At 37.2% G+C, this 16,241-nt stretch overlaps 2 protein-coding genes across 3 annotated transcripts in view; both read left to right on the top strand.

The window, feature by feature from the left end:
- The window catches only part of LOC122897482 (Y-box-binding protein 1-like), a 28,624-nt gene extending 13,498 nt beyond the window's left edge, over window positions 1-15,126 (top strand). The window contains 2 exon segments of the mRNA XM_044235747.1: window positions 14,049-14,134; window positions 14,136-15,126. Of these exon segments, the coding sequence (XP_044091682.1) occupies window positions 14,049-14,134; window positions 14,136-14,990 (941 nt within the window). The 3' untranslated portion in view covers window positions 14,991-15,126.
- The window catches only part of IL1RAPL2 (interleukin 1 receptor accessory protein like 2), a 1,343,934-nt gene that overhangs the window by 706,508 nt on the left and 621,185 nt on the right, over window positions 1-16,241 (top strand). For both annotated transcript variants that reach the window (XM_044234598.1, XM_044234599.1), the window contains one exon: window positions 15,806-15,992. In XM_044234598.1, the coding sequence (XP_044090533.1) occupies window positions 15,806-15,992 (187 nt within the window). The remainder of the gene's footprint in view (window positions 1-15,805; window positions 15,993-16,241) is intronic.

Below are 16,241 nucleotides of genomic sequence, written 5' to 3'. Positions count from 1 at the left end.
TTTTCTGCATCCATTGAGAGGACCATGTGGTTCTTCTCTCTTCTCTTATTGATTTGTTCTATCACATTGATTGGTTTTGAATGTTGAACCATCCTTGTAACCCAGGGAAGAATCCCACCTGGTCCTGGTGGATAATCTTTTTAATGAGCTGTTGGATCCTCTTTGCTAGGATCTTGTTGAGAATCTTGGCATCCATGTTCATCAGTGATATTGGTCTGAAATTTTCCTTTTTGGTGGGGTCTTTGCCTGGTTTGAGGATCAGGGTAATGCTGGCTTCATAAAAAGAGTCTGGAAGTTTTCCTTCTGCTTCAATTTTTTGAAACATTTTCAGGAGAATAGGTGTTATTTCTTCTTTGAAAGTTTGGTAGAATTCCCCAGGGAATCCGTCAGGTCCTGGGCTCTTGTTTTTTGGGAGGTTTTTGATCACTGCTTCAATCTCATTACTAGATATCAGTCTATTCAGGTTGTCAATTTTTTCCTGGTTCAATTTTGGGAGTTTATAGTTTTCCAGGAATGCATCCATTTCCTCTAGGTTGCTTAAGTTATTGGCATATAACTGTTGATAATAACTTCTGATGATTGTTTCTACTTCCTTGGTGTTCGTTGTGATCTCTCCCTTTTCATTCATAATTTTATTAATTTGAGCTTTCTCTCTTTTCTTTTGGATTAGTGTGGCCAATGGTTTATCGATCTTATTGATTCTTTCAACAAACCTGCTTCTAGTTTCATTGATACATTCTACGTTATCTCTAGTTTCTACCTCATTGATATCTGCTCTAATCTTGATGATTTCCCTTCTTATGTGTGGAGTTGGTTTGATTTGTTGTTGATTCTTCAGCTCTTTAAGGTGTAGACACAGCTGGTGTATTCTGGATTTTTCAATTTTTTGGGGGGAGGCTTGGATGGCTATGTATTTCCCCCTTAGGACTGCCTTTGTTGTATCTCATAGGTTTTGGACTGAAATGTCTTCATTCTCATTGGTTTCTATGAATTGTTTATGTTCTTCTTTGATCTCCTGGTTGATCCAAGCATTCTTAAGCAAGGTGGTCTTTAGCTTCCAGGTATTTGAGTTCCTTCCAAACTTTTCCTTGTGATTGAGCTCCAGTTTCAAAGCATTGTGACCTGACAATATGCAGGGAATCATCTCAGTCTTTTGGTATCAGTTGAGTCCTGATTTGTGAGCCAGTATGTGGTCTATTCTTGAGAAGGTTCCATGTGCACTTGAGAAGAATGAGTATTCTGTTGTTTTAGGGTGGAATGTTCTGTATATATCTATGAGATCCATCTGGTCCAGTGTGTCATTCAATGCTCTTGTTTCTTTATTGATTTTCTGCTTGGATGATCTGTCTATTACTGAGAGAGGCATGTTAAGATCTCCTACTATTAATGTATTTATATCAATATGACTCTTTATCTTGATTAATAGTTTTCTTATGTAATTGGCTGCTCCCATATTGGCGGCATAGATATTTACAATTGTTAGATCATCTTGGGGAATAGTCCCTTTAAGAACTATGTAGTGTCCTGTATCTCTGACTACAGTCTTTCGTTTAAAATCTAATTCATCTGATATGAGAATCACTACCCCGGCCTTCTTTTGAGGCCCATTGGCATGAAAGATGCTTCTCCATCCCTTCACTTTCAGTCTGGGTGTATCCTTAGGTTCAAAGTGGGTCTCTTGTAGACAACATGTGGATGAGTCCTGTCATTTTATCCAATCAGCAACCATGTGTCATTTTATGAGTGCATTTAGGGCATTCACATGGAGAGTGATTATTGATAGATACGTTTTTATTGACATCGTGTTATCTTTGAAGTCTTTCTTTCTGTAGATTGTCTCTATATTTCTGTTCAATGATATTCTTAGGATTTTTGCTCTTTTACAGAACCCCCCTTAATATTTCCTGCAGTGTCGCCTTGGTGGTCGCATACTCTTTTAATCCTTGCCGGCCTTGGAAATTCTTTATCTCTCCATCCATTTTGAATGTCAGTCTTGCTGGATAAAGTATTCTGGCTCCATGTTCTTCTCATTTAGCGCCCCGAATATATCTTGCCAGCCCTTTCTGGCTTGTCAGGTTTCTGTGGACAGGTCTGATGTTATTCTGATGGGCTTTCCTCTGTACGTAAGGAGCTTCTTTGTCCTAGCTGCCTTCAAGAGGGCTGCCTACAATTATAATTCCTCATTTTTACTATTAGGTGTCTCGAGGACTTTTGAGAATCTATAATCTTGGGGGGAGACTGAACACTGGCTCCATTCCTCTGCCCATTTCTTGATTGGATTATTTGCTCTTTGGGTGTTGAGTTTGTTAAGTTCTTTATATTTTGGATACTAGCCCTTTATCTGATATGTCATTTGCAAATATTTTCTCCCATTCTGTCAGTTGTCTTTTGGTTTTGTTAACTTTTTCCTTTGTTGAGCAAAACTTTTGATCTTGATGAAGCCCCAATAGTTCATTTGTGTCCTTGCTTCCCTTGCCTTTGGTGATGTTCCTAGGAAGAAGTTGCTGTGGCTGAGGTCAAAGAGGTTACTACCTGTGTTCTTCTCAAGGATTTTGATGGATTACTTTCTCACATTGAGGTCCTTCATCCATTTTGAGTCTATTTTCATGTGTTGTGTAAGGAAATTGCCCAGTTTCATTTTTCTGCATGTGGCTGTCCAATTTTCCCAACACCATTTGTTGAAGAGACTGTCTTTATTCCATTGGGCATTCTTTCCTGCTTTGTTGAAGATTAGTTGACCATAGAGTTGAGAGTCTATTTCTGGGCTCTCTATTCTGTTCTATTGATCTATGTGTCTGTTTTTGTGCCAGTACCATACTGTCTTGATGATGACAGCTTTGTAATAGAGCTTGAAGTCTGGAATTATGATGCCACCAACTTTGGTTTTCTTTTTCAACATTCTTCTGGCTATTTGGGGTCTTTTCTGGTTCCATATAAATTTTAGGATTATTTGTTCCATTTCTTTGAAAAAAATGGATGGGATTTTGGTAGGGATTGCATTAAATGTGTAGATTGTTAAGCAAGTAGTTTTAGAATATATAAAATTTCCACTATAACCTGGTTCATTGGCTGCTCTCTTTTTAAACAACAAAAAACAAAACATCTTTTTAAAAAAATTATTTTAGGGGCCCCTGGGTGGCTCAGTGGATTAAAGCCTCTGCCTTTGGCTCAGGTCATGATCTCAGGGTCCTAGGATCGACTCCCACGTCAGGCTCTCTGCTCAGCGGGGAGCCTGCTTCCTCCTCTGTCTCTGTGCCTGCCTTTCTGCCTGCTTGTCTGTCAAATAAATAAATAAAATCTTTAAAAAAAGAATCATTTTATTTTTTCAGTAATCCAAGACTCATTGTTTATGCACCACACCCAGTGCTCCATGCGATATGTGCCTCCTTAATACCACCACTAGGCTAACATCACCCACACTCCCATCCACTCCAAAACCCTCAGTTTGTTTCTCAGATTCCACAGTCTTTCATGTTCATCTCCCCCTCTGATTTCCTCCAATTCACTTTTCCTTTCCTTCTCCTAATGTCCCCCATATTATTCCTTTTGCTCCACAAAAAAAACAAAACATCTTGATTTAAATTACAGTTTGGCTTGAGAGTCAGTAGATGATGTATTAATAGTGGTGATGATATTAAAAAGTGTTAATTTTTATTGAGCACTTTCCATAAACTAGGTACTATGCTGAGCATCTTAAATGAACTGTCTCATTGTTGGAAGACAATTCTCCATGGATCTCTTGCACTTCTATATGTTTTATGACAGAGGCACTCACTATCCCTTTTCCCAGATTACCTTTTCAAGGATGTATATATAGAGAACAGTCACAAAAGCTAGAAAATAGTGTCTTTCACCAGAGCAAAGGGAAGGTTTGCTTACAGCCTTGGAAAATATAGCTAGTGGCTCCCTTTGGAGCAAAGGGCAGGCATGCTTATGACCCATTATAAAAGGTTTGTATTTTCTAAACTTGGCATACTTATCCTTTAACACAACCCACGTCTTGTGCAGGTGTCATTTGGCCCTCTTTGTATTGTCCTATAGGGATTGTTAGGGAAGAATCACAAATGCTGATATTTTGGCTACTTTCACTGTTTTGAATAATTGTCTGTTTCTGACCCAGTAGTCTCTCGTCTTCTACCAATACCCATGAAACAGGCAGCTTGAATTATTAGCTTGCAAGTATGGTAAAATCCCAGACCTTCACAGATGTTAACACTTTTGTAATATAATAACCTTTTATGAATAACTTTTCTTTAATTTTCATTTTACATATACAAAAAAGAAGCTCAGTGACCTGTCTAGAGTTTCGTAGTTAGGATATGAGAGATCTGGGATTTGAACCCAAAACTCTCTTCCTTCAGAGGCCACATTCTCAAGCAGTGAGCTACTCAAATCCAGTTCAATTCAAGTCTGTGAGTTGACCTTTTCTCTGAATGCATCATGAACCAGAAAGAAATTTTGTTTAAATAATCCTGGTTTGGAGATAATCAGTGTCATGATGAAGGCTGAATGTTCATGTCAGCAGGTGAGAATAGTTAAAAAAGTATTCTGTTTATACCTCCAATAAATCCTTGATTGTTTATTATCAGGTTTCTGTCTAATGGAAAAAAAGCATAAAATCAAATCTAGTATATTGACATTCTTATAGACTAGAGATATCATTTTCAAATGGTGACACTTTTCATTAAAAAAAAAACTAAAACAACTAAAAAAATACCCCCAAATATTCACAGCTCTAGATAAGATTAAACTATGATAAAAAGGATAAAAATAAGTTTTTCAAAAGTTCCTTTGTTTCCCCAACTTAGCACGGAAATTTTTGCTATTGTTTTTTTGGGGGGGCTCCCCATTGGGACAAGTCCCTTTTAAAAAAATTTTAATTCTAAGATAGTTAACATACAGTGTTACATTATTTTCAGGTGTATAATACAGTGAATCAACAATTCTGTTACTCGGTGCTCATCAAGATAAGTGTATTCTTAACATTTTTCACCTGTTTCACCAATCCTCCCACTCACCTTCCCTCTGGTAATCATTTGATCTCTATAGTTAAGGGTCTGTTTTTTGGTTTGTCTCTTTTTTTCCTTTTGTTCATTTATTTAGTTTCTATTTTTATTGCAGCATTATTTACGGAACATGGATATTTTTATGGTTGTATTAAGTTTCTATCTGTTTTATCATACATATATAAGCAACATGGCACATAGCAGATGTTCAATGAGTGTCATTTGAAGTATCTGAAAGGTTGCAGCTCCTCATAAAATGATAATATTGAGACATTGATCAGAGCTTTGCCTGTCCTACTCTTTTTTTTAAAGATTTTATTTACTTATTTGCCAGACAGAGATCACAAGTAGTTAGAGAGGCAGGCAGAGAGAGAGAGGGAGAAGCAGGTTCCCTGCTGAGCAGAGAGCCTGATGCAGGGCTCGATCCTAGGACCCTGGAATCATGACCTGAGTCGAAGGCAAAGCCTTTAATCCACTGAGCCACCCAGGTGCCCCTGTCCTACTCTTTCTTTTAAGGCTTTTTTTTTTTTTTTAAAAAAAGAGATGTTTCAGATTCACAGTAAAATTGAGAGGAAGGTACAGAAATTTCCCATATGCCTCCTGCCCCCACATATACATATCCTATTATCTGCATCCTCTGCCATAGTGAACACCTGTTACAATTGATAAACCTGCATTGACACATCATTATCACCTAAAGTCCATAGTTTTCATTGTGGTTCACTCTTGTACATGCTATGAATTTAGGTACATGTATAATGACATATATCATACAGAGTATTTCACTGCCCTTAAAGTCCTCTGTGTTCCACCTATTCATCCCTCCTCCCAACCTTGGGCAACCACTGATCTTTTTAGTGTTTCCATAGTTTTGCCTTTTCCGAAAGTTGGAATCCTACAGTATGTAGCTTTTTCAGATTGGCTTCTTTTACTCAGTAATATGCTTTTAAGGTTTCTCCATATCTTTTCGTGGCTGGAAAGAGCATTTCTTTATGGCACTTAATAGTATTCCACTGTGAGGATATGCCACAGTTTATTTACACATTGATCTACTAAAAGATATCTTGGTTGCTTCCAAATTTTGATAATTATGAACAAAACTTCCACAAACATCTGTGGGTAGGCTTTCGTGTGGACATAATTTTTCTACTCCTTTGAACACAAATGGTAGATCATATGGTAAGGTATACTTAGTTTTGTGAAAAACAAACAAACAAACAAACAAACCAGCCAATCTGTATTCCAAGTGGCTATACCATTTTGCATTCCCATCAGCAATGAAAGAATTTCTATTGCCCCACATACTCACTGGCATTTGGTATTGTCAGTATTCTGGATTTGGGGCATTCTAATAGGTGTACAGTTGTGGCTCATGTTTGTTTTCATTTGCATTTCCCTGGTGACATATGATATACATCTTTTCAAATGCTTGCTATCTGCATATCTTACCTATTTGATGAGGTTTTTGTTAAGGTCTTTGATATATTTAATTTTTTGTTTGTTTTCTTACTGTTGAGTTTTAAAAATTCTTTTTATATTTTGGATAATAGTCCTTGAGTAGATGTGTCTTCTGCTAATATTTTCTCCCAGTCTGTGCTTCTCTGTTTCCTAATTCTGTTGGCATTGTCTATGGTAGAACAGAAGTTTTAAATTTTATTTGCATTCAGTTATTTCTTTCATAGATAATGACTTTGATGTGGTAATTAAAAAAAATCATTGCCATGTCCAAGGTCATTTAGGTTTTCTCCTGTGTTTTTTCAGAATTTTATAGTTTTGCATTTTACATTTGCATTGCATTTAGTTCTGTGTTTTTATTAAATTGCATCAACATTTACATTTGCATTGCATTTAGTTCTGTGATCCATTTTGAATTATTTTTCATGATGGGTGTGAAGATCTGTATCTAGATTCCTTTTTTTTTAGATTTGGATATCCAGTTTTGCCAATGCCATTTCTCTATTTTTACTTTTTATTATTTTATTTTATTTTTTAAAAATTTATTTGAGAGAGAGAGAGAGAAGGAGAGGCAGAGGGAGAGGAAGAGAATCTCAAGATTTCCCGCTGAGCATGAAGCCCTACATGGGACTCAATCTCACAACACTGAGATCATGACCTAAGTTGAAACCAGGAGTCAGTTGCTTAATTGGTGAGCCACCCAGGCACTCCAGTACCATTCATTGAAAAGACATTCGTTGCTCCATTGTGTTGCCTTTGCTTCTCTCTCAAAGTTCAGTTGACTATATTTATGGAGGTCTATTTGCAGGCTTGATATTCTGTTCCATTTATGTGTTTGTCTTAATTGTCTTAATTACTGTTTTGTCTTAATTACTGTGGCTTTAAAGTAGGCGTTGAAAAAAATAATAAAGTAGGTGTTGAAGTCAGGTAGCATCAGTCCTCCAACTTTGTTGTTCTCAGTTCAGAAGAATTTTGTTCTTCTCAGTTTTTTAGTCATCATCATGTAGATCTTATAGGTACTTTGTTAGGTATATACCTTACTTTGTTAGGTACATACCTGAGGTATGACATTTTTGGGGTTTCTAATGTTAGTAGTATCATGTTATTAATTTCAAATTAAAAACTTTTTCATTGCTGGCATATGTGAGGGCAATTGGATTTTGTGTATTAACCTTATATCCTGGAACCATGTTATAATTGCTTACTAATTTCAGGTTTTGTCAGCTCTTTCAGATTTTCTGCATAGATCATCTATCTGCATAGATCAATCATATATCCATGAAAAAAGATACTTTTATATTTTCCTTCTGAATCAATCAGATATTTCCTTTTCATATCTATTGCATTAACCAGGAGTTTTGGTATGGTGTTAAATAGGAAAGGTGAGATGACACAGCTTTGCCTTATTCTTAATTTTAGTGGGAAATCTTGTAGTTTCTTACCACTAAGTATGATGTTAGCTTTAGGTTTTTCATAAATACTCTTTACCAAGTTGAGGAATTTTACCTCTATTCCTAGTTTGTTGATTTTATCATAAATTGATGTTGGATTTTGTCAAATGCTTTCCCTGCATCTACTGATAGAGTCATGTAAATTTTTTCCTTTTTTAGCTCATTAATATGATAAACTACATTAATTGATTTTTGAATTTTTGAACCAGCTTCCACAACTGGGATAAATCCCACTTGATTGTGGTATATAATTATTTTTATACATTACTGGATTTTATTTCCTAACATTTTGTTGAGGATTGTGCATTTATGTTCATGAAAGAGGGTCAGTGTGCAGTTTTCTTGTAATCTCTTTGGTTTTGATATTAAGGTAATGCTGACCTCATAGAATGAGTTAAAAAGTATTCCCTCTGCTTTTATCTTCTGAAGGAGATTGTAGAGAATTTGTATAATTTCATCCTTAAATATTTGGTAGAATTCACCAGTGAATCCATCTGGGCCTGGTGTTTTATATTTTGGAAGGTTAATTATGGATTCAATTTCTTCAATAGCTATCAGCCTTATTCATATTGTCTCTTTCTTCTTGTATGAATTTTGGTGATTGTGCCTTTCAAGAAATTGGTCTATTTCATCTAGGTTATCAAATTTGTGGGCATAGTGTTGTTTGTACTATTCCTTCATTATACTTTTGATATCATGGGAACTATAGTGACATTCTCTCTTTTCTTTCTGATATTAGTAATTTGTGTCTTCTCTCTTTTTCTCTTCTTGTTCTTTTAAGTCATTAACATTGTAGTTTCTAGTTATATGTGCTTAATTTTGCACTCATCTGAAAGTCTCCTTTCCAACAAGGTCAAAGATATTTTTCAATACAAATTTCTTACTTTTGTAATAAGTTTGGAGGAATGGAATTCACCAAAGGGGCCCAAGATCTTGTTTATTTTTTTATTTTTCTAATTTTTAAAAATTTTAAATATTTATAAAAATTTTATTTTTTTCACTAGTTGATTCAGCAGGTGAGTTGTTACACACTCCTTAGTGAATTCTGGCTTACATGGCTACCATCCAGATCTTGTTTATTTATTGATTTGCTGTCTTTCCCTGAATTTGCAAATTATATCAGTTCATAGTTCTTGTGTTTCAAGAAGGACAATATCATGCAAGGGTGGTAGATTGATTAAATGGTAGTGATGCACAGCAGTCAACTGACATTTCAAAAATGCCAAAAAACTAATTTTGTTTTAGTTTACTGATCATTAGATAGTTCTGGGATTTGCAAAGAAAGTAAATTGAAATGAGGATAACACAATTGAAGGAACCAATTAGAAAAGTTTCAAATATGTCCTGAGGCACTTTATCTGGGTTTCTGCTTTTATTTATTTATTTATTTATTTATTTTTGAGAGAAAGGAGGAGGAGGAGCAGAGGGAGAGAGATAAACAGACTCTGTGAGCATGGAGCCCAAGGCAGGGCTCAATTCAACCCTGAGATCATGACTTGAGCTGAAATCAAGTGGGACACTTTACCAACTCTGCCACCCAGGCACCCTGGCTTCTGCTTTTAGATATGAAAAAAGTTCTCTAATTTATTTAAGTTCATTTAAATCAATCAGTACTGATGATAGAAAAAATTTACATATGGGGCACCTGGCTGGCTCAGTGGGTTAAAGCCTCTGCCTTCGGCTCAGGTCATGATCCCAGGGTCCTGGGATTGAGCCCCGAATCAGGCTCTCTGCTGGGTAGGGAGCCTGCTTCCTTTCCTCTCTCTCGCTGCCTGCCTCTCTGCCTACTTGTGATTTCTCTGTTTGTCAAATAAATAAAATCTTAAAAAATAAAAATAAATAAAAAATTTACGTAAACTCAAATTCAGAAATAAAACTTAAGATGTTGTAGTATAAGCATATTGTATAAATGGGAGTTAGAAAAAGACCCCTGGATTCTTCATGTATGTTTTGAATCCTGGATCTTACTTTTCCTGTCAGGGAACCCAAGATTGATCAACAATTTCCCTTAGAAATACTTCTGGGAAAAAGTATAAATTATGACCTAAAGTAATGAACATAAAAACTTTGGAATAGGAAATGAGGTTTATTCATAAATTTGCAAATTATTTTGTGCTGTGCATATGAACATTATTCTTTAACTGTTATATTTACACATCTACATTTTTTTTCCTGTGAGCTTCCCCAAGTGTGTATGAATAACCACAACTTAGTTTGGTTGTTAACCCATATTAACATCAAGTTCTGAGAGTGGCCGGGGCTAACAGCCAGGGGCTAACAGCTAACGGTGGTTCTAATCCACTAACCAGTTATATGGGCTTAACTGAATTATTTTTCCTCTCTGTGTCTACATTTTACTCCTCTACAAAGTGTAGATGATACTTAACCTGCACAGTTTCCTGTATTACTGGCAGAATTAAGTAAAATAAGAGATACTGAAGTACTTAAAAGATTAGAAATGCATACATTTGTAAGTGCCCTTCTGTAATACCACTGCATAGGCCCTTTGCTCATATTGAGCCTGAGTATTCTCCTTGTCCTCCTCAGGATGTGAAGGGAGGTCAGAAAATAAGTAGAAGCCCCATTGTTGCACACTTGTCAGTCTGCTTCCTCAAACTGGCACAGCTCTAATTGTACCTAATGAAAGAAAAGTAACATTTCTAAGTCCCAGTTGCAGGAAACATTTTAAATAGAACTGGCCTGGGGCATTTTTCTAAATAAAATCTAAATAATGCAAGATTATTAGCGGGAACTGTGCCAGGGCTGGATTACACAGCTAATAAAAATGAACCTGAGTCTTAGACTGTCAGGCAGCCTTGGTCATACCAACCCCAGGTCAGTGATGGAGACAGTAGGACTCATACCTGGCCTTGTCTTCAAGTTCCAGAGACCTTGGGTCATCATCAAGTACTCTATACTGGGGCTTGTTCATGGGTTAACAAGCAATTTGTCAACAGCCTTTCACATGCTGGAGACCAGAGCAAGAAAGAATTCATGCAGAGAATGAACCTAAGGTTATCTGTGGATTAGAGTTAGAGAAAACTGAAACATTTTCTCCTTCAATCCATCAGCCATCCCCAGGTTGGGTTTCCTACCCTCATCCCCATCCCAAGATAATAAAGGTGCTTTTGGTGTGACCTGCATAGTTTATAATTTGGAGGGCTTGGGGAAGGAACACATAAGATCATCTCTTATTTTTTGTCCCTCGAAAATTTACCTAGAGGCCTGAGCTTTATTATAGAAGGCATTTGTCTAAGAAAGTCCCAGAAATTTTAATGAAACTTTTGCTAACAATTTGACCTCCAAGTTTCAGGCCTTTGCCAAGTAGCTACTGCTCATATAAACTGGAAGTTTCTCCCTGCCTTAGATATTTTCTTTTGATTCACTACTTTGTGTCTATGTCAGTGTATCTTTTTGATCCTTTCAGACTTCCATGACCCTCTGGTACTAGGCCTTTTGCCCAGCTGACCTCTTTTAGACTCTTTCCTATAAAGTAGCGCCCTTAACCCAGTGGCACATCTTCACCCATTGCTGCCAATGTATTGTTTTTATTATACTGGTTATTGATTGTAATTGCTATATCACATATAAATTATTATTTATTAGTAATATGTAACAACTAATCCTAATAGTAATAAAAATTCTAAGACAATTTATCAAATACCTACTATGTACCAGATGCTCTATTATAAGTTTTATATATATAATTTTGCTTAATAGTTACAACAGACTAGAGAGGTCAGTTATTGTAATCATTCCAACTGAAAATGGTTAAACATATTTTTGCTCATGGTTGCATAATGAAAGGAATTCCTGTCTCCAACCTCCAGTGGAATCACCATAAAGATTTTCTTATCCTCATTTGTCAGCTGAAGAAACTGAGACTGAAAGATTTTACATTATTTGTTCAAGGACACAGAACTAGTTGAACCCAGTGGATCTTAGTTCAAAGCTGGTGCTTTGTTAAGAAACCACTGTATTATGTTGGTCCCTTACTTAGGGTATGTATCCCCCCCCCAGGGCTAAATACATTTGGAATAGTAAGCTTCTTTCAGGGCACTGGACATTCTGTCTTCTTTTATTGTTGAGACTGCAAGTCAATAGCTCTCTTTCCTTGATGGTACACCATAATAATGGGAAGGTATTTAACAAGTAATTCTCTTTCATCTGTAGGGATGAATACCATAGAGCAGATATGATGAGTCTGTAGCATTAAGAACTATTCAGAATATTTTGTAAACCCAAGAGGTAATTCTTTCTTCTGTGTTCAATACCTTTAAAAAAACTGTGACCATCTATCTTCCCTCCATTTCCTATTCCTACCTTAGTCCTCCTTGTCTCTTATTTGCAACTAGTATATTCTTTCTTTGTTAATATGCTGATGCATAAAACATGACTAATCCTTATCTTTGTGGTACAAGTATACCTACAAAATTATCCTGAATCATATTTAAACAAGGAATGTGACATTTGACCAGCCAAATACCTGAATCTGTAGAATGAGGAAGGGAGGTTAGTATCATGAGGGGACTGATGCAAAAGTAAAACAGAGAGGACATGTCTCATCAATCAACATACTTTGATGCCCTCTCTTCTAATCAACTAGCATTTTCTGAACATCTACTGTTTATTCATTTAGATCTCAGGGATAGAATGATGAACAGAAGCAACAAATTCCATGCTTACATTTAACAAATAAACAAATGATAGAAGGTTGGAGAGAAGCGCAAGTGTAAAAGTCCATAGCTCAAAGTGGTATAGAATATATAAGGAACAGAGGGAATGCCATTGTGACTGTATCCAAAAGTAAAGGACAGTATTATGATAGGCCAGATTATGTAGGAGGACCTCAAAGGAAGCATTGAGACATACATGGAAATGTTTAGTACAAGAGTACTGAAGGTTGGGTCAAGAAGAACCAAATTGCACCAAAGTTTACCCTCTTGCCTAGACTATTTTTGTTTTGTTTTTCTTATTCTGGTGGTTTTTAGCTTAATGGCTTTTAGAGGGGCTGTCAGACATCTAACAAGAGAATTAAATGGTCTTATATTTGATCCCCAGTGGGGATATCCCTAGGATCTAAGAACCTACACTGAGGAAGAGACAATAAAATTGTGAGCTAAAAGCAATAGCTCACAATTTTCATTATGTAATGGGGTTGCATCTGAACATTAGAATGGGAGTACTTTGATAGTAATCCTACTCAGATGACACAGACATGGGCATAGTCAGAAGTACTTGCCAGTAATTAATGTCACTAGAAATTTGAGTGGTAGTCATTTTGATTGACTCCATTTGTAAACCCAATGGGCAGTGACCGTCTGCACTTATGCATTTTGTGTATCTGGCATATTGTGGAATTTCAATGAGTAAATAGTATGAATATTGACAATTTTGAGGTCATCTTGAATTATTGGCTGGCATGCTAATCCCATCTTTCAGGATTGCTATCCCTTGGCTATAAAAACACTTGGTTTTGAAGTGCCCTTGGCACTTGGTTTTTGTAATAGCAGGTATCCCTTGATGTTTAGAACAGATATCCTGACATGTCCCACTAAAAGATTTATTGTTGACTTTCTTCTAAGTCTTACCAGGTGCTTCTGCTCTCTTCCTCATACTTTCCAGTTTTCTTTTGTGTGATTGATATGTTCTGCAGCCTAGTCAGTATAAGGAAAAATCATGGGGCATACGTAAGGTAATGAAAGCAGGATTGAACTCCATAAATACCCTTACATCATGAGTTAGCCAATTAATGCTCAAATTCTAAAGTGCCTTATGGTAAAATTCAGTGTTGAAATTCCTTTATAATGCTGATGTTGGTGGATACAATTAATCTAGACCAACATTATTCTACTAGGATTTGTTCTTTGTAGGAACCCAGAATTTGATCCCTGACATATCTCAGTAAACAATTTAAAACGCTATTTAACTTAACAAGTATCTTCTGTATGTTGATCTGGTTTGGGGTATGTATCTTTAAAAAGTAAATGTTGGCGGGGGGGGGGGGTGTGGGAGTTTGGGGTACCAGGTGGTGGGTATTATAGAGGGCACGGCTTGCATGGAGCACTGGGTATGGTGAAAAAAATAATGAATAATGTTTTTCTGAAAATAAATAAATTGAAAAAAAAATAAAAAGTAAATGTTGGGCCGCCCGCCGCTCCCTCCCTCAGCGCTGCCGACACCAAGTCCGGCACCACAGGCAGCGGTGCAGGGAGGGGCGGCCCCAGGCGGCCTCACATCGGCGGCGCCTGCCGGCGGGGACAAGAAGGTCATCGCAACGAAGGTTTTGGGAACAGTAAAATGGTTTAATGTAAGAAACGGATATGGTTTCATCAACAGGAATGACACCAAGGAAGATGTATTTGTACACCAGACTGCCATAAAGAAGAATAACCCCAGGAAGTACCTTCGCAGTGTAGGAGATGGAGAGACTATGGAGTTTGATGTTGTTGAAGGAGAAAAGGGTGCGGAGGCAGCAAATGTGACAGGCCCTGGTGGAGTTCCAGTGCAAGGCAGTAAATATGCAGCAGACCGTAACCATTATAGACGCTATCCACGTCCCAGGGGTCCTCCATGCAATTACCAGCAAAATTACCAGAATAGGGAGAGTGGGGAAAAGAACGAGGGATCGGAAAGTGCTCCCGAAGGCCAGACCCAACAGCGCCGGCCCTACCGCAGGCGACGGTTCCCACCTTACTACATGAGGAGACCCTATGGGCGTCGACCACAGTATTCCAACCCTCCTGTGCAGGGAGAAGTGATGGAAGGTGCTGACAACCAGGGTGCAGGAGAACAAGGTAGACCAGTGAGACAGAATATGTATCGGGGTTATAGACCACGATTCCGCAGGGGTCCTCCTCGCCAAAGACAACCTAGAGAGGATGGCAACGAGGAGGAAAATCAAGGAGATGAGACCCAGGGTCAGCAGCCACCTCAATGTCGGTACCGCCACAACTTCAATTACCGACACAGACGCCCAGAAAACCCTAAACCACAAGATGACAAAGAGACAAAAGCAGCCGATCCACCAGCTGAGAATTCGTCCGCTCCTGAGGCTGAGCAGGGCGGGGCTGAGTAAGTGCCGGCTTACCATCTCTACCATCATCCGGTTTAGTCATCCAACATGAAGAAATGAAGATGAAATTCCAGCAATAAGAAATGAACAAAAGATTGGAGCTGAAGACCTTAAGTGCTTGCTTTTTGCCCATTGACCAGATAGAACTATCTGCATTATCTATGCAGCATCGGGTTTTTATTATTTTTACCTAAAGACGTCTCTTTTTGGTAATGACAAACGTGTTTTTTAAGAAAAAAAAAAAAGCCTGGTTTTTCTCAATACACCTTTAAAGGTTTTTAATTGTTTCATATCTGGCCAATTTGAGATTTTTAAGAACCTCATTTTTAATTTGTAATAAAAGTTTACAACTTGATTTTTTCAAAAAAGTCAACAAACGGCAAGCACCCATTAATAAAGGTCTTAAATAAAAAAAAAAAGTAAATGTTGGGTTTGAAACCAATGACAAATCAAACAACTCTTGGAATACCTTTGAAGGGACTGGCCATAGGGACAGGGCAGAAAAAACTATAGCTCTAATTACAGACTTTCTTATAAGTTTTCACTATCAGATCTTCAGTGTGACAATGTGGGAAAGAAGTCAAGTGTCTTACAGTTTAGAAGATGGGTACAGCTGTTCTATGTAGCAACTTGATGGTCAGAGGCATTTTGTTTTATATCTTCCTGTCAGTTGAAATGGAAAATTGTTCTGTGTTGTTTTGATGTTGTTTCTGATTTCTAGGCAAAGTCCTATCTGGAAAGGTAAACATCTTGAAATATATAGCGTATAAAGTTTTAAACACCCAGTAAAGATGTTTTGCTATTTCTCGTTCCTACAGAAACTCAACTTATTGCATGAAGGTGTCAATGTCCTTGACTGTTGCAGAGAATGAATCAGGCCTGTGCTACAATAGCAGGATACGCTATTTAGAAAAATCTGAAGTCACTAAAAGAAAGGAGATCTCCTGCCCAGACATGGATGACTTTAAAAAGTCCGATCAGGAGCCTGATGTTGTGTGGTACAAGGTAACTCAACATGGTGTCAATTGCCTTTTTTTTTTTTTAAACCTTAAGTCTCTAGCTGGCTTGGGGATAGAAAAAGGGAGAGATTTTATTTCTAGTTTTTGGTATCAGATATTTCATTGATAAAAATGAACAAACGCACACTCAGGGGTATGACTTTTATATAGTACTTGTTTTTTAAAAAAAGATTTAATTTATTTATTTGACAGACAGAGATCACAAATAAGCAGAGAAGTAGGCAGAGAGAGAGGA

This window comes from Neovison vison, chromosome X, assembly GCF_020171115.1.
Source record: "Neovison vison isolate M4711 chromosome X, ASM_NN_V1, whole genome shotgun sequence".
Lineage (NCBI taxonomy): Eukaryota > Metazoa > Chordata > Mammalia > Carnivora > Mustelidae > Neogale > Neogale vison.
Note: the sequence above shows the minus strand (reverse complement) of the source record. Positions and strands in the feature narration are given on the sequence as shown.